Consider the following 19,125-nt stretch of genomic DNA (forward strand, 5'->3'; position numbering starts at 1 on the left):
CCACTGGATTAAAAAAGCTTGAAATTGTTGAAAGAAACTGACAAGCGTCTTCGGCCTCATCAACCATCACCTCTTATAGTTCACCACTAAATTTTCTCCGATTCTAATTGGTTTAAATTGATCACGTTGCGATAGTGTTCATCCGCGGAGAGAAAGCTGTCAGAGGAAAATACCCGGATGGATAGTACTCGTTCGTGAATTTTATTTATTTGTTTATTTATTTTGGAGACATCAAGTCTTGGATATTTATTAAAGTTGCTCAGCCCAGCGAATTCTGTTTCATCTGAGCTGTATGGACTAGGGGCGTTTGTTAGAACAAGGGCGCTTATTGAAACAGGGATGTTTATTACAAAAACAATCTCAGCCAGTCCCTTCTCCGGGCCCTTCCAGTCACGGTCAGACCCTGCCAGCCGGAACCTGTTCACAGGCTGGGGGAGGACTGGAGGAGCGTTTGTTTGGTAGCGCTTGCGGGATAATATTAATACGTAGAATAGAAACTGTTTGAGCCAGGAAATTCTTAGAAACACAATGATAGACACACGTAAATTACTTACAAGCGGCTTTCGACATTTCTCCGAAAATGGTAACCCCGATTGTCGGGGAGGAGCCATGAAACAAAAAAATGTCTCGAAGGACTGAAAAATGTACCCTGGATTGGTCGCGTTCTATCTACTCACATCAACAAGTTGCCACGTAACCAGCGTGGTTGCCCCGACGGTGTAGTGGACACGAAGTTTTTCTTTCATTTCAGAGACGAGTGTCGAAAGCCGCTTGACAAATTGCACTGTTATCAAAAGGGGTCATTAAGGTAATTACGTATGAGGTTATGCGAAAATCGCCCAAATGATCTGGCACCGCACACGTTTGTTTCATTGGACATCAGTCTCTTGACTCGATTCTAAAATTCGGTCTACCGCGAGCTGCGCATTGTAAATACAATCGTTGACACTAACTCCACTGTACGACGCACCGACCAGAGTCAGCGGTAACTTGCGCCGCTCAATAAAGTCAAAACTGTTCCTAACACGGTCGGAATGTCCTAGGGTGTACTGCGGGATACAGTCACGCTGAATGGTCACCAAGCAACTCGTTGGTTTACTGCGGATGCCAAGGGTCTTTTCTGCGGCTTCTTGAGCGACGTTTTGGAGGTGATCTGGGGCGACTGAGTCAGGATGTCCAAATAAGGAATTAAACCAGTGACCTCCCATCATGACCTGTGAGGAAACAAGAATGGAAATAAGAGAGAAATGGCAAAAGAGACATTTATCTTTAAATGTTAATAAGGAAGCGTGGAAGGTTTGGCTGACCAACATAATGTAGATTATCATTTTCCACATCTATTCTAAATGTATGACGTCAGCTTGTTTCAATCAACACGGGTAACTTTACTTAGCAACACCACTTCTGAAAACACGGCAGTGTCAAGTTTCATTTCCTTGCCAGACTGACTTAACCTAACGTAGGACTAGAAGTAGAGTTTTATATCTGCACCAAAAGACCCATTGACGAGATTAAGAACAAAAATCTAATGAACAGAGCGAAAATGTGGCGCTCATAGGGTAACTTGTGGGCATGTCCAAGTGTCGAGGAGTACTCCCTTATATGGGCTATAACTATAGGTATGCGCGGCCCCAAAGGCTATGGGTTTTTAGCCGTTTCAAATGGTCAGAAATAGGGTATCGATTTTGGCCATTTTGGTCCCAAATAGGGCATGGGTTTTGCACTCTATTTTTGAACTGTGTATTGCTTTTAGAAGAAGTTACTTTTTCATCATTATCAATAAGACCATCAACAAAAGCACTTTAAAATGCCTTAAGCGTCAGTCTGAACTAGGGAACTAATTCTATGGCAGGTCTGAAACAGGGTATTGATTTCAGGGTCAGGTCTTAGATAATGTATCGAATTTTTGGTCAGGTCATAAACAGAGTAGGGAAAATCGCAAATTTTGGTTTTAAATAGTGTAAGTGTTCTGGGAAGCGGGCGGCCATCTCCCCCTCCCCCTCGCTCGCGTCCAAGCGAATCCAAGTGCAATTGAAACTTACAGTTATCCTTGTGGTTTTTCCGCTGCGCCTGTCATTTTCAGGGAAAGCACAGGAATCAAAGATAATCCCGAGAACTTGAAGTGGTTCAGAGGAAGGAACCAAATATCCGAAACCTTCTACAGGCACGACACTTCCCTCGTATTCCAGATTGACAACACCCACTGTTGTGTTATGAATATTTTTCAGCTCAGATGCGAGTCCTTCCCAGTCCTCTGGTAGAATGTTAGCGAGTGTCTGTGCTGGTATGCCACTTATCACGTGATCTACTGTTATCTTCTCGTTTGGCCATGCCACTGTCAGCCTGCCATCAGTGTTGAAATTCACTGCAGTACAGGGCGTGTTCATCTTGAAATCAACTCCTCGCTGCTTTAGTACTTCAAGTAATTTGTCACAGAGTGTTTGCAAACCACCTTGGAGCGACCATGTGCTCCAACGTTCCTCCTTGGCTCTCGTTGCTAACGGGCTCAGAACGGTGGTGTCAGGAGCTGAAGGATGAAAAAGAACCATAGACTAGCAGTGATGAATTCAATAATAGGCCAGTTTTAATATTTTGAAATTCTAACATATGGCTCTGAGGTTTACGGGACTAAACAGAAAATCACATTGAGGTTGAGGCAAGAATGGGTGATTCCAGAAAATATCCCTACTCTACCACATTTCAGTTCCTTCGTTTTACTCCCCTAAGTCTCAGCGCCATCTTGGAATTTAAATATATTGAAATTTGCCCTTTAGAAAAGGTGAGCTAAGTGACCGAGTAAGTAATTATAGCAAACACAAGAGACGGTTTTTCATCGGGATATCCAAACACCAAGAAGAGAGTTGAAAATATGACGCACAGCAGAGTATTTCTGACAAAATTTGAGGTGTTTGGATAGCCGATGAAACACTGTCTTGAGTGTTTTCAAGATATATCTTCTCGATTAAAACAAACACTACGGAGTAAACGGAGAAGTAAACTCGTCAAAATCTATGCTAATTAAGACTGAGCATCCAAACCTCCTTCACGGTTGTGATTTTCTTTGAATTATTAACGAGTTTGAGAAATAAATAGCACACTTCCGATATTTGAAATGGTTCATATCTATTATTGATCCACTGGAATAACTGCTTTTTAAAGCTTATCTAGAACCCTTAAATGAATCCTTATCAAGAGGGCAGGTTACAAAAACAAGTCCAGCCATTAACTCTTAGATACAGTATCGTCTTGATGTACAACCTAATTCTCAGCATTGATATGGAAAGAACTTTCAGCCAATCAGATAAAGATGACGACCTGATGGGTTCCAGTTTGAATCAACAAAGATCAGCCATGAGTTTCCTTATTAAATGTACCTTCTTTTGTAAAGAACACCCCTTTGATTATAGAGCCATGTTGATTCTCATACTGATACACAGGTGGGAAGCACGACTTGAGGCTCAACAAGCGAGTGTCTCCAGCAAAAATCCCTCGGCACAATGGGTCACTGAGATACTCTGCAACCTTCAAAAGAAACACTCACATGTGTGACGTCAAATGAACACAGGGATAGTTTGTAAATCATGAGTTTAACATAAGCAATCAAGTGAATCAAGTGATTCAAGCTGATCATCTTTAAAAGCTTCCTCAATCATAGTCAATGTTTCCAGTATGACCTTGCATCCAGTTGGCAAAAAAAAATAAGGGGTACATAGTGCTTTCTATCAGATAATTGCTATCTAGTGATAAGTGACAATTGACTATGCTGTGTTAGGCACAGTGAATGGTCATTCAAAAACTATGCGTCCTGCAGTCTTTTTTTTCACAAAGTTGTCTCGGAGTTTCGATTTTTTGAGGGCAACATGTGGAAGGAAGAATTGAGGTCTCAATTTGCCTGTTTGTATTTTTTAGTGACTTCTGAAGGTCTTCGAGTATGAATGTCTTGCACTCACTGGCTTTTAAAACACTTTGAAGTCGCAGTCTTGCGTTATTGACGCAATTTCAAAAGTCAAAATCTAAGAATGACTTGGGCTTGCAATGAAAAATGCTAGACTTGCCTTCTTCCAGTCTCACATTTACATCCCTTATGCTATCCATTTGATAGTGATTTATCTGGTGTGCATAACATTGTTCATCCCTCAAACAACTGAGCCCTATCATAGCTATCTTGTCTGGGTTTTGGGTTGGCTTTTGCATGAGCAAGGTACAAGCCAGCAAAGGGGACCTGAAAAGAGAGCTTCCTCACAGGTATGCAGGGGTTTCAATAACAGCTGACAACTGGCAAAATTCACCATCTAAGTCAAACAAATTCTCCTAAATTTATAACACTGATTGTGGTAAAACTTGAACATGGTATGATGTAGTAAGTAGTTGGTAGTGCCGTTGAGTAAGCCAACTTTTCATACCAGTTTTGATAAAGTTCAAACCTCCACAAACGCAAGCAGTAATCAGCTTTACAGTGTCAAAAATCATGGACTGCATTTCCAATACAGTTCACCACCATTGTCACCGCCATTGTCTCACCTGAACACCAGTCTGTTAATTTACTGTTTTAAAATCTCAAGGCAAGGGTCACCTTTCCCCAGTGACCACTCAGTGCTGACCTAGGCATGCATGGCTGCTGTTGAGATGTTCAGCTGAGCTATCCTTTCCTTTTCCAAGTTAAATAATAAAATAATTTTGACATCACATGTGCATACTCCAACGCACCCGTGACTCTCTACAGTTATTTTGTATTTGATCTTTTCAGATGTTGCTCAATTTTATTTATGGAACAAGGGCAGAGGTGATCAAGACAAGGTAATGACATGGGGGAGAAGACTAAAAAGTGTCATTTTTTCCAAAGAAGTCTACTCACTCATGCTTTATGCTTGCATCATTTGCACCCACGGAAAAAGAAAAAAACAACAAAAAACTTCTAGCCATAATTTGTTGCTAGAAGTTAAAATAAAATGTCTATGGATAGACTAACCCAACTTTTGTTGGGAGCAGGGATGATGCAGTGGTGAGAGCACTTGCCTCCCACCAATGTGGCGTGGGTTTGATTCTGGCCCAGTGCCATATGTTGGTTGAGTATGTTGTTGGTTCTCGCCTTGCTCCGAGGGTTTTGCTCCGGGTTCTTTGGTTTTCATCCCTCCACAAAAACCAACACTGCAAATTCCATTCAACCAGGATAGAGGACCTACATGAAAACCAGCTAAGGCTGATGTGGCTTCCTCTCTAAATATTGTAATTTATTCTTATTCAAGGGTTTTGTTCACAGCAAATTAAGTCCAATAACATACACCATGAGTACCCTTTAAAAACACAGGCTTGCAAAGTCAATGAACATACATACCTCTTCATTCATTCTCCTTTTGAAAAAGTCATACACAGATTCATCAGTATCATCCTGCTTTCCTCTAACAAAGGGTTCCCTGAGTATTGTGGGTAATAATGGCTTTGAAAATAATGATTGTTTCTTGATTATGGAAATAACCCCTGATGGGAGCTGATGAAGCTTTCCTTGTGAATAAATAAATCTGCTCCTGGCAGCTGGGTGACTTGAAGGGACTGCGAGAATGCTACTTTCCAGTCCAAGATCATGAACCTGACAACAAACGAAACAATAACAGGCGAATCAAATGGTGAAGTATTTTATACTCCTACCACCTACCATTTGGTTTCTTTAATTTTTCATTTTTTAGTTCCTCCCAACAAGTTTTCATAGTTTTCAAACCAGGACTTGTTTTGAAACCAAGGCAACAGAGAACTCTGAAATAATCCATTCGTTTTCTGAAAACTCACAATAACATTATGACTTTTCTGCAAGTTTTTAAACTTCTTTGTCTGTTGAGGAAAGCCAGCTTCACTGACTGAACTAAGCCAAGAGGGGACACAAGGAAAGCATACAAGCTCACGGTACAGAAAGATCAAAATGCCAATGCTTTGTCCCCCCCCCCCCCCCTAAAAAATAACCCAATTGTTCTGTATTCCTTAAGAAGATAGCCTTTGTTTTCAAAACTTCCTTAGCATAGCTGTTATTGCAATCATCAGTGGTGATATACAAACAATGTGAAAGGGTCAGTTGCTATTCAAGGTTGAACTGAACTTTGCACTTTGTTTTTGTCGTTAAGAAATAATCATTTAATAATAACAATAATTAATAACAGTAATTAACAATAATTTTAATAATGCATTTTTTAAATTTTTAAATAGTAATTTAGTGATATATTTTTAAATAATTTAACTTATAAAAGAATGCTTGATTGCAGACTTAACTGCAATAACAGTTGTTATTCAAAAGGTCCAACAACTTTGGCAGGTCATTCATAAAATCTTGTCAGTGAATGGAGGGAAAGGGTTGGGGTTGGATATAAAATGAAATGAAACTGAAATTTGATCACGGAGCACCCCTATGAGTGTTTCCATCTGACCACATACTTAACTACATGTATTCTTCAGTATCGTTCACACCATTCACTTTCATTTACACGTGTATGTCATAAAGCACTGCAGGACAAGGTGTTAACCAAGTGCTCCCGTTCTTTTTCAAAGACATTCCAATACATACAATTGGCCTCTCGTATTACGTAATAAGGGAATAAGCTAACTCCGGCTAACCCCTTACCCCCTTACGTCCACGCCCAGGAATGTCCCTAGTAAACCGCGAACTTACACTACAGAAAAAGACCCAAAAATCTAAAATAACTAATAATCTTTCCATAAAATGTTGAACGCACAATTTTAAGCGTTGCTCTCCCAGCTTTTCCCACAGGCCTGATACTGCGTGGGCCCAACTCGAAAACTGTGCCATTCTCTCCGGTCAAACTTTGCATCCATCCCCCTGCCCGTCCGCTGGATTCAAGAACTGTTATGTTGCTTGGGTCTGTAACTTTATCCAAAAGGTGATAAGCAGCAGCTAGTCCCGAAATTCCTCCGCCAAGAATGGCAAATTTGCAGGGGGACAGCGATATTTGCCCTCCTTTTGCGACCGCCATGTTGGAAAAACGACGACGAGAGATCTGGGACTGCCGTGTATGTCCGCTGTGCGAATGAATCGCGGGCGTTGTCTTGTCAAGCTGGAAGGAGATCGGAAAGGACGTACCTGAAGTCATGTGCTTTTTTAAATAGTATTTCTCTTTTTCAGCATTTTCAGTTTGAAGCTTCCAAAAATTTGCAATGTGAGGGACTATCCAAGCTCTGAAATGGTTAGCTTAAGTGGAGAGCACGGACAAGGGGTAAGTCGTTAGATTTTCTGTGTTAAGAAGAAGTAGAAGTCGCTACATCACCTCGTGTATGTTTTTTTCTTAGTGTTTCGTTCGTGTTTCGCTTTTTTTCGGAGATATCCTTGCATTGTATAGTCATATCTGTTTGGAACTACTTCCCTCTTTTTTGTCTTCAAATTTGAATGGTTTCCACAGCTCAGGTGTACCAAGCTCGCAAATGAGCTCCCCTCTACATGCATGTACAGTGCATCCAGTAGTAAGTTTGTATGTACTCAGGTTACGCAACAGTCCAAATGCAGTGTATAAAGATTTGTTCGGGAAAAACGGTCATCTTTCTTAAGCCCTAAAAACTGCGAAGGAGTATGGATAAAAATAAACCTACCTTGCTACAAGCGCGTGTTTCCAAATGTTTCCTGTGAGGTTTGTAGGTGGCCGGTTTTAATGCTTGACTGCTCTGACCTCTATATCCTTTCCGAAGGTTGGGCTCTAGCTCTCAATAAACCCAGCCGATTGAGTCCACTGAAGGAAAACGGCCCTAAAATCGCTACCAAATTCTCCAATTGCCTTGAGATTCCACATACCAGTCCATATCATCATGGACAACAGTTTTCCTTCACGTTCCTGTTCTTCATTGGAGGTTCGGCTACACTGAGAAGGAATTACAGGCCACTGATAGTTGCAAAAGGCTTTCTTGAGAGCCGCTGGATGAGGCCTTATACGAATATGTTGTGTTCTCAAAAAGTTCAAATTACCCACACTCGGGGTGGGTGGAAGTATACAAAGTTAAACTGATGATGTCATTGGGAGCAAATGTAGGCTCACTCACCCCGACTGTCAGTAATATGTAGCTTTCAAGAATGTGACCTTTGCGTAACGCCTCCTCTGACAGCCCTTAATGAAACCTTTTGACAGAACTGGCGGCCATAAATTCCATGTCAGAGTCAGTGAACCCTTGTTTGAAGAACAGCAACATGAAGGAAAACTATTGTCTGTAATGTACTGTATGTCAAATTTCCAAATTCCGGCCACTTTCCTTCATTGGACTTGTTTGACTGGGGTCACTTGAAGTGCCCAATCTAGGAAAAGGTTATATAGAGGACAAAATATTGAGGTTGAAAACCACCTAACTGGCTATAAATCAGCCAAGAAACCTCACAGGAAACAATACAACACACATCTAAAGTAAGGTACATGTGGGTTATTTCTGTTCATACTCCTTCATATTTTTTAGGCTTAAGAGTATAACCATTTTTTCCAGACAAATATCACAAATCCGTGAATTTCTACTGTTACATAACCCGAGTACTACTGTGTGTACAGGGACGCTCATTTATGTGCTTGGTTCACCTGTGGTGTTTCTAAAATTCTCAACACATGGTAGCACTTGGTTTTTAAGTGCAGAGCCACAAGTTTGCTGTTGTGACTTGACTTAGATCCATGTCTTCTAGGGAAGGAAATGGGCTGGAAATTCTTCTACGCAGTGCCATCGGCCAAGGGCAGCTGCTGCCCCTTCGTTCCTTTATTTATAATCCCCTGCTCCATGGTCCTTCTGTGCAATTATGCATAGCTAGCAGGGTATTGCATCCACAAGTGCTTTGTCTCATTGTTGGAGTATTCTACATGTACATGTAATGTGGGTAGCCAAGCCACGGGGGAAATAGGGAGAAGTCGAGTAGAGATTCTGCTTGCTTTTATCCAAAGGGAGTGTAGACAGAGATTGTGTGGTCATGTCCATCACATTTTAATTAGACTGTGGGTAAAGGGTTAAGTCTACAGGTTCTTCCTTTTCAACAATGTCTGACACAGAACACAAACATACAAACACCTGTAAGACAGGCAGAGTGAAACATTTTTCTACTAGAATTCAAAAGGAAAATTGCATAATGTCTTGCTTTTATAGTTGGGCACAGCCTTGATATCCAGTTTCTTATTTTCTGCTGACTTTTAATAGGGTAATTTCTTCAATCGTGAAGACAGTGCTCCTGGACAGTTTTCTCAATCCCAAGAAGAGGTTTTGGCCGGTGATACAGCATCTCTGGGTCTCATACCAGAGACAAAGTTTCACCCACTTCATACAGCATGGATTGCTATTTTACAGCTGTTCCTCTTCGTAAGTGCATAATACAGAAACTTGAGAACCCAGGGACACATGTAGTATTGTTTATCCCTTTATCTGAACAAAGAAAATAAAACCTGCATTTAGTTTGATAAATTTGAACCAAAAGCAAATATAAACTACTGTATATATGTTGAACAATGTTTATGTAGCCCTTGCTAATATTTTTGTAATTAACTCACATTTTTAGATATATACTCTTGCATACTGGGTATGTAAGAAATTAAATTTTCTCTTATATTTTCAGCATAGTGAGTTTATATATAATTATTATATTAAAGATAACATAAATTCTGATTTTGTATTATTATTATTATTATTTATTTATTGATTTTATTATCAGAATTATTCTTTTTTCCTTTTTTGCAGATTGCCTATGAAACCATGCAATTTATAGTTCCTAATGGACACCTAATGCATCATGTTTCTTTATCACTTGGAGGTACAGATCCTCCATTCAGCTTCCTGGTCGTGGTACATGTTGGGTTATGGGTCATCATATTTGTCTCAGACAGAGTTTTACAGCATCTGCATCACCAGTCTCAAGCAAAAGGCTACTTGGAATTCTTCCGGGAGACTAAGGAATTGAGGAGAATTCCATATGCCATTTTATCAATAGGTACAGCTGTATGTGTGACGACTAATTTTCTCATGTTCATTTATTTTATGAGACTTTCTCTTTGAAAAGGCCTTAAAGGAAATTTTTACTCTGAATTTTGCTGATGAGATCTTATAATTAATTACATGTACAGTACTTGACACTACGGGAGAAAATCTGATATTGATAATACAACCTGCGATTCATGAAAAACATTTTAAATCTGAGAAAATGATTTTTAATGATACAAGAGTTGCCTAATTCACCATTAAATGGGCTGTGAAGGGTCATGTATTTTGTACATGTATTTTGTGTTCCTCCTGTTCCCTGGCTGCCTTGTGATTCTGCAGACAAGGAGTCCTAGAATATTCATGCTGAGTTGCCTTAAAAGGTCTTTTTAATTTTAAAAGTCCTTGAAAACAATGTTGTGAAAGTTGTATAAACCATGCATAATTTTGGTTTGTGAAATTCCAGGGTTCACAATAGGGCCTAGTGGTTCGAAGTATGATCACAATAAGATTAATGCCAACTTAATCAGGGCAGGAAAAAATTTGAAATCTACTTGCCACGTTGGCCAGTACATTTCTGTTTTCAGTTGCCTCAATTAAAGTATTACTTTCCAAATAGGCATGCAACGAATGTGATAGGATTTTAAATTAATCCATGCTTTCAACTCTATGTTTTGCTCATCTTGCAGTCATAAATTTTGAAATTGTTTTGGATTGAAAATTATCACCAACAAGACTGCTGAGGCTAATTTCACTTGCCCACCAAAACTTCCATTTTCACTGGCCCAAGGGCAAAATTTACTTGCCCCAGGGAATCGGACCTGGGCTTTTCCCCGCCTGACTTTGTATATTAAGATCTCACAAACATAATCAGTTTAAAAAGTTTACTTGATCGACTGTTGATTGACCTTTGATCGGCACTTGCGCGATATTCAATCGACATCTCAGTCGACAGTTGGTCAATAGCCGACTAATTTTCGCAGACATGCCACTGAATGTTGATTGATACATATGAATTGGTCAACACTCAACTGACTATCGACCGACTGCCAATTGAGTGTCAATCAGGTGTGGATCGAGAACTGATGTTGATTGAGTGTCAACTGTGTTGACCAAGTTACACATGATCCATAGAGTTTAAGATAGCAGGGGATCGCCATCTACACAGACTCTCCTTCGTGATCTCAATCAGCTACTCTGCTTGATTATCTGTTTCTTTGTGATAGATGGATGGTAAAATAAGTCACCTACCACAATAATAAAGCTGCTTCTGTACAATCATGACCCTCAACTCTGAAATCAGTTTAAAAGTCGCAAATAATGATTTCGTTTGGTATTATATTCCATTGTCTTTCATTTTTCTTTGATTTAAAGTGTACCTCTTATTAATGTCCTGTAAAAAATTATTACTAGTTAAGATATCTGTAACAAGAGCGAGTGTTTTAAGTTATTACTATTATTGATATATATTTCTATCTTCTTTCAGGAAATGCTGTGTTGTTGATTATATTTGCTGTCATAGGTCACGACACTAAAAGGTCTAACAGGGGTGGCCTGGCACTATACAATATTCTGCAGATTATATTCACTGTTGAGTTCATCCTCTGTGTGCCTGGGATTCTATGGTACTTAGGTACTGACTGTATATTATTGAGGAATAGACCATTTTGCAGTTCTGTGAAATGTAACCAAGTCTCTGCATGGAAGTGAGATTTGGGTTGACCTTGTGACAATGAGCAGAAACCACTTTGCATGAAAACTTAACAAGCTGACGTCAATTTTTCATGTGTCTGGCCTGTTACTGATCATGAATTTTGTCATGACATTGTCAAAGTAGTCTGCAGATCCACTCAGTAGCTGTGGATCACCAAGTGGATCCGCTGACTACTTTGACAATGTTATGATGAAATTCATCGTCAATAACAGGACAGACCCATGAAAAACGGACACCAATTTGTTTTTTTATGTTAACAAATTGTCAAATTGTCTGCTCTCACTCACTGACGCATCGCATAAATTATAAAGCAATGTGCCTGTCTGCTTATTGACAATGAAAATTAGCCACTGAGCACGCGAGAATTTCTGCAGTTATCGTAAAAATGATAATTTACATTTGAAAAGTAGCAGAACAAAGTCTATCATAACAAGTCAACTGTAGCTTCATTTCTGGTCAAGGGTCTGATCACTAAGCACAGAACTATACACTGTATAATTATCTGTCATATTTTAATTAAGAAATAGAAAGTTACACTCTGTAAGAAAGCCCTAGCTAGCTAGCTAAACCCTAAACCCTAACACTACTTCACTACTCACTATCTATTACAGAATAGATAGTGAGTAGCGTAGCCAATCAGCGAACAGCATTCGTGATATGGCGCTAGTGGATTTATACTAAAACTTGATAGGAACACAGAACCTGCACAAGCTGTTGACAAAGTGGCATTGCAACAAAGGGATTTCACATTTTAACAATCAAAATAAATGAGTCACAGTCACTTTCCTTTCTTTTTTCTAATTGTGTTTTCTAAAAGAACTGCAGAAAACATTTTGGCCGTTTTTATGCCGAGTTATGGAAACACTCATGACAGTTTGAGAGAATTCAAATTAAGAAATTGACGCCAGTTTTTTATGTGTCTGTCCCCTTATTGATGATAAATTGCATCATAACATTGTCAAAGTGGCTGTGGAACCACAAGCCACAGGCGGGTGGTTCCGCAGTAAACTTTGACAATGTTATGACGAAATTTATCATCAATAAGAGGACAGACGCATAAAAAACTGACGTCAATTTGTTTTTTACAATAACAAGACCCCAAAATGGTCAAATGCCGGGAATAAATGGGGGGGGGGGGGGGTGGGGGGTGGGGGAAAGACGCCATAAACTTGCCGTAAACAAAGATAAGTGAATTTTATTCAAAATGACGCGAACATTGTCAATAGCTTTTCTCGCTTTTGGCTACTTAAAAAAGTCTCTAAAATATCATTGGTTAAAATGTTGACAGTTGGACAGCTGAAAGTCGAACTTGAAAGCTTTCATAAATTAAAATTTTATCTGTCTGTACTCTTATTGATGATGAAAATAAGCCAATCAGCACGCGAGAAATCAGACAGTTACATGTATTGTAAAAATAGCTCTTGCCGATTCCTCCGCTTTTGTCTCTGTATAATACTGATCAGTCAATTCCAGCAATGCCCTATCCCTCCCCCCCCCCCCCCCGCCCCAACCCACTTGGCAATAACCAGGCACTTGCTGACATCTTAATTCCTAGGGTGAAGCAGTTTTGAGCAGTTTCTACATTCTGATCAGCCCAGGGGCGGGGAATTTGTCGTCTTGTTTGCTCTTACCCTGGGGGTACTTCACCCACTTGCTTGTCCTACACCAAAGAATATCCCATTTAAAAAAAAAAGTGTCAATGCCCAGGGGTTTGCCCAGGCGGGGCGGGGGTAAGGTTGAAGGACAGTACTGGAATTGACTGATGCATGTAACTTGATAGAAACACGGAAAACCTTGTCTTCTGTACACTGAATGCCTCGAGTATCCAAATAATTACAGCGTCACCTGTAACTTGGTACTTATGTTTTCTGTATTTTCTCCTAACAGTAAAAGTTCTCAAGTTCAATAGAAGAAGACCTCTTCCAGATGCCGAAGACTCAGACTTCCAGAACACTTACCTCGGCAACGGCATATCAAACTCAGTAACTGTGACAGGATACAGGTCAGCATTTTGGGGGAAAAATGTATAATATCGAAAAATATATGGTATTACATGGTAGCACTTTTTAATTGCTTTCGTTTGAATGGTCACGCAGTAGGGTTTTGTTCACGGATTAGTAGTTGTAATTATTCAGCTCGCCAAAGTACTCTTGCATAGCTTTCACTTGAACAGTCATAAACTGCAGGGCTTTGCACACTGACGTCAAAATAGGAACCACCTTCCACAACGTGTTAAACAACACCACGTGAATTGGATTCATTCAGGAGCTTTTATCCGAATAGCCTGCGTCGCTGGCGGTCAGATGGGAAGGAACGGGAAACGAGAAGCGCGAAGCTTTCTGACTCCCTTGTGAATGCCCGCCAGGCACGCTTTTGTCCGAATGGTCACACACTAGGGTTTCATAAACAGACGTAAAAGAAAGAGCCACTTTGCACAACGTAATAAACAGTACCACATGAAAGAACTACCCGAGAGTTTTCTTTTAAATGGTCACATGTCATAGTGATTTCTTCACAGATTCTAAAGTTCGAACAAGTGTGTAAGTAGGGAATCAGGCAATGGGATTTTGAAGGGAAAAAAACAGTTAACTGGTAGCAAGCGTAGGAAATATAGCGTAAGCCAATCACGACTGAGTTTCATTTAGCATCAAACTGAGGAATAAACTTAGTTCTGATTTAAGAGAGCAGTGCGCGAATTTAGTGTCTGAGCTCACGAGACGCAAAAAGTAAAAAGCGACTCTCAAACTGGTTTAACACAACTGAGTTTGTAACTGAGAATCGTTGCATGATAGCCGGACATGTTTATCAGTGATTTTTAACGAAGGAAATGAGATTTTTTGCACAGGCTTGCCGTCATCTCGAATTCTTCGCTCATGGTAATCTTGCGTTTATACTGACTGTTTCAAATTCCATCTCTTAGGGACAATGATTACTTAGACGAAGTCCTGGAAAAACAAGCGGACATGATTCGTTATCTGCAGCAACACAATGCCAACCTGGGAAAACGGCTTATGAAGCTCACTGCACAGCAAAGCCGGAGCAGCCTGAATACAATGTAATTTGAGAATGCAGTTTGATAAAAATGGTTTCACAAAATTTCCCTTCCTTTCCGCCTTTAGTCGACTAAACAGAGACTCTTTAGGCTCGTCACGCAATCTTTCATCCGAGTTCGTGACTATCTCGCCCAGTGAATTAACAAACGTCTGACTACGTGCGCCCAATTCGTTTTCCGGTCGAAGAGCTCCTGAGATCCGACAATGAAGTTTCCTTACTGTTGACCTAGCCCTGGAGAAATCCTTGTACAACCTTCTCTCCCAGGGTCCTTCATCTTAAGGAGCCACGTGCTTCTCGAAAATATTGGTCAGTCGCAATCCCTACATCAGAAAGAAGTAGTGTTCCGGCTCCAATGTGCAAAAATTGTCCTCGAGCTGAAAGAAACCACACGAAAAAAAAAGTCGGGAGCTTATCATCAACCGGACTCTTAATAGGAAACAAATGTGGTTAAGAATTGGTTGAGGTGCTCCAACTGATTAGTTTTTTACGATTACGGTCTTGAAAGCTTGAAGCGAAAGGGTATAACGTGCACTTTGTGTGTACAATTTTTGATTTGCAGCGACTGTGGTTAAATTAAGTCACGCACATGACCTCACGTAAATTTTTGCGGAAACGGAAAATCGCACACTTTACAATGAGTAAGCACACAAAGAAAGAAAAAAAAAAGCAAAAAGTGCAGTTTTTTCAGGAGAAAAGTGTAAAGGTTGCTTTTATCAGATTTTTAACGACACAGCCTTGTGCATCAAATTGGATCGTGTGTAGCAAAAATTCAACACATGATGGTTTTTTTTTTTAACAAATTGGCGTCGGTTTTTCATGCGTCTGTCGTGTTATTGATCATGAATTTCGTCATAACATTGTCAAAGTGGCTATGGATCCGCAGACTACTTTGACAATGCCGTGACGAAATTCATTGTCAATAACAGGACAGACGCATGAGAAACTGGAGAAAATTTGTTTTCTACAATACAAATTTGTCTGATCTCGCTCTTTGCGCGAACATCGCATAAATTATAAATTCATATGTCTGTCCTTTTATTGATAATGAAAATTTGCCAATGAACGCCTGAGAATTTTGCAGTTATTGTTAAAAGAATTTTGTGTGATACAAGTAGGCGCGACCTTCCAGTCTGCAAGGGGTTGAAGAAATTAGAAAGACTTAGGAAACGTAAGACTCGCGGGCAACTCTGCTTCTCCAAATGCAAATAAATGTCTTTTGCTGAGGTCGCGATTCTTTTGGTCAACACTAAGAATCGAGGTGGCGACTTTTGTAAATGAGGCGTAATTAACTACCATTCAAAGTAATTTTATATTAATTTAATAAAGTTCAAAAGAAGACACTTGAGAAAAGTAATTTGATTAATTTCTAATAATTGAATTATTAAAAACGAGAAATTTATCGAGTGGCAATAATATGCTCGCCGTACAAATCATCACCATCAGTTTTGTATTTCACAGTAGATTTATAATCCTGCATGTTGTAGCTGAGCTTCGCCTGGGAATTAATGGCCAGTGCATGTTCTTTGGCACTTGATTTCGTTGAAGTTTTTCAATGATTAATTATCCTGGTGGGCGCTTACAGACTTAGTTCTTTGAACGGTGGTGTGGGGATTTACAACGCCCTTTTCGAGCGTACATTCATGTAAGAGTTACAGGGTGTCGTTGTGTACGAACAAGTCTGTTCACATTGATCCCACAGCCCAGAAGGAGCTCGCAGGCAGTAGGGAGAGAAATCACATGTGAAAAGGTCCAATGTGCTCGTCGTCTCCCTCAGGTGTGTAAATCAAGGATTCTGGTCTAACTTTGGGTGTACAGGACGAAAGTCCTCTATTTCTAGCCGTCAACTTATCTTTTAGGGTTGCACTCGAAGAAATAACTGGAGTTTTATGGCAATGCTTTCACTTGAATCTGCAATGTATCTATAGGAGAAAGTATTTGGTGACAATGTCTTGAGCATCATTAAAATCATTGTAGCCCATGCTTGTCGGTCCGGGTTAAAGTGGTATCTTTTCGGTTAAATGAAGTTCAACCCCCGCCCAGATAAGTCTCCTTTAGGGGCTTAATCCAAATTTTCCGACGAGCATCCCCGATCTTTTCACATGGGAGTCCACTACTGTCACCACTTTCTCCCTTTCCCTTTCTCGAGGGAAAAAAAACTGTGCTATTTTCTTACCTGTCGCTAACTTGTCCGTCTTTCGACTTTGATTAATTGGGACTGAGCATTCTCGTCCACCATATTAATGATGTTGTTTTCTTAGTTAATCCCATAAGCACTCGCGCCGCCATCAGGCTCAAGAAGTTTTTTTTTTAAATTTTTGTTTTCAAAAAGGGCCAATCTCTAACCCAAAGCCGTCCGGCTTCTTAGAACTCTTGGTTCGAGATTAAATTTGTCGTAATCTCAGCCTCTTTCAAGGTGCTGCTCCTCTGATTACTATGAGCAGAATTCTACTGGTATGCTAATATAAATGCAGCAATCTGATTGGCTGAGCTACTCCTACACTATCAGCCATTAGTGGCTAGAGTGTTTTCTCTGCATTTCTTCGCTGTTTCGAGGAAGAGTTTGAAATATAACAAGATAAATCAATTCCAAAGAACACTTAAGAAATTAAATGGAGTTTCATGCGACTATAAGACCTGTGAGCGCGTGCAAACAGCTACAAGGTTTAATCAATAATTCAATCCGCGCTTGATTTTGCTAAAGCGGGAAATAATACTACAATGTATGCGGAGAAATAATTGTAAATCGCTAATGAATTGAAAGGAATTTGGTTAGAATTCTACTCTAAAATGTATATGTTATTTGCCGACTGAGAGGTCCATATAGTGAAAAACTGTGAGTGAGGTCTTAAAAATGCTACCTGAAGACGCATGCAGCAAGCAGCTTCTTTTTATCGTCTGTACTTTTGACTGTGTTGATGACTATGGCCATGGAGATGGATGCATCGATCGACTTGCAAACTTCTTTGTTCTCAGCTTAGAGTCGCGATGACACACGCAAAACGCGTTTGAAAGCTCGCCAGAATTGCTTGTTCCGCGCTGCATAAATCCATGGGTTCAATGCTGAATTGGCCAAAGATACTGAAACGGTAGCGAGCCAAGCATCGTAAAAACACAAGTGGAGAGTAAAATCGAGAAAGCATACGATAAACGTTGGCGTCCAAAATATCATATACACCCCTATTACTATGGCTATAGTGTAAGCAGCTTTACGTTGCCTCAGGGAAGCCGCACGGACACTCGATGTCAAGGAACAGATTTTTGTTCTTTGCTCTTTGGCGGCTTTAAAGATCTTCGCGTAGCAGAAACAGATGACAACAATCGGAAGATCGATGCCAAATATTGCTGCGGCCATGTAGAACTTCGGCAGCTCGGATCGCAAGCCGACGATAAAACGGAAACTCGCTAAGACCATGGTAAACGCCCAAGCAATCAAAATGGCGGCGAAACATCTCTTCTGTGTTACAATATGGTTGTACCTGTACGGCAAGATGATGGCGACATATCTGTCTACTGTAACGCTGCAGAGACTATATGTCGACGCCATTAAAGTCTGTATGGTGATGAAGTCGCTGCTTAAGCAAAGAACGTGAGTGTTTTCTGTGATGTTCAACACCGCACGCGCGATCCAGAGCGGTATCGCGACAAGACCGACGAGGAGGTCCGCCAAGCTCATGGAAGAAATGAAGAAGTTGGTTGGCGTTTGTAGCGTGGTTGTTTTATAAACAGCTGACACGATAAGTAAGTTTCCACAGATCGCCACTGCACCGGACAAACAGTTGGCTAAACAAAACAGTACGATACCCCAAGTTTGGATTATGGTCTTATGTTCCGAATAACAGTGGCTTTCGTTTCGAGCAGTGATTTGTGAAATGTTGTTCTCCAGCATCTTTACACCTTGGAAGAATCAATGCTACATGGTTCTTCACAAGCCTTGTTCACTGTCGGTTCTTTCAGAGCAGTTAGCTGAAGCAGTCCTTTTTGTTACAACAGCTGTTGTAATGTAATCGATGTCGTTTCTTGTCTAGTTCCCAAGCCAGTTCTTGTACTAAGACTACTTAAAATATTCCTAAATATCAGAAGCTTGCGTACACCGTTTGGTGAAATTTCCTACGTAATGTTCAACTTTCATTACCATTATATTAATATTTTTTTTTGATAACGCCAGTCCGGATTCACTGGAGACTACTCGAGTACAGTAGATATACAACTGTGAAGACAATGGAACATTTGGGCTGTTGTCCTGAGCTTTTAGCGAGCAAATACGAAATGTGACCCTATATTTATCTCTAATTTAGCGTGGGTTCTTGATCTTTCATTCAGTTAGTAACAGGAGAGTGGCTCGCAGTTGCAGAAAATGGGTGGGCACATCATGAAAAGAGTTTGTTTGGCAATGTCTATCAAGTTTGTACGAGTTATTAAAAATTGCGCAA

The 19,125-nt window shown here is 40.2% G+C and overlaps 3 protein-coding genes across 4 annotated transcripts; 1 reads left to right on the plus strand and 2 right to left on the minus strand.

Moving 5' to 3' along the window:
- Positions 1-182: 182 nt before the first annotated feature.
- LOC110067883 (protoporphyrinogen oxidase-like) lies at positions 183-7,653 on the minus strand. 2 transcript variants are annotated; one of them, XM_089293671.1, is made up of 6 exons: positions 7,588-7,653; positions 6,720-7,058; positions 5,336-5,587; positions 3,375-3,522; positions 2,043-2,527; positions 183-1,214 (listed from the first exon to the last, which is right to left on the minus strand). In XM_089293671.1, the coding sequence occupies exons 2-6, from the start codon at positions 6,975-6,977 to the stop codon at positions 870-872; spliced, it is 1,488 nt and encodes a 495-aa protein (XP_089149797.1). In that variant the 5' UTR covers positions 6,978-7,058; positions 7,588-7,653; the 3' UTR covers positions 183-869. The 2 variants fall into 2 exon arrangements, with proteins under 2 accessions (XP_089149797.1, XP_089149799.1); XM_089293673.1 differs by lacking the exon at positions 7,588-7,653 and having other exon boundaries at positions 6,720-7,017.
- LOC110067893 (transmembrane protein 192-like) lies at positions 7,038-15,895 on the plus strand. The gene is made up of 6 exons (XM_089293674.1): positions 7,038-7,217; positions 9,157-9,315; positions 9,691-9,940; positions 11,414-11,560; positions 13,529-13,643; positions 14,562-15,895. Exons 1-6 carry the CDS (start codon positions 7,185-7,187, stop codon positions 14,698-14,700), a joined length of 843 nt encoding a protein of 280 aa, XP_089149800.1. The 5' UTR covers positions 7,038-7,184; the 3' UTR covers positions 14,701-15,895.
- Positions 15,896-17,344: 1,449 nt separating this feature from the next.
- LOC110068569 (trace amine-associated receptor 365-like) lies at positions 17,345-19,058 on the minus strand. The gene has a single exon (XM_020775964.2). The coding sequence runs from the start codon at positions 18,579-18,581 to the stop codon at positions 17,670-17,672; it is 912 nt and encodes a 303-aa protein (XP_020631623.2). The 5' UTR covers positions 18,582-19,058; the 3' UTR covers positions 17,345-17,669.
- Between the last annotated feature and the right edge of the window lie 67 nt (positions 19,059-19,125).

This window comes from Orbicella faveolata, unplaced genomic scaffold, assembly GCF_042242905.1.
Source record: "Orbicella faveolata isolate gen_17 unplaced genomic scaffold, um_ofav_v1 contig_25, whole genome shotgun sequence".
NCBI lineage: Eukaryota > Metazoa > Cnidaria > Anthozoa > Scleractinia > Merulinidae > Orbicella > Orbicella faveolata.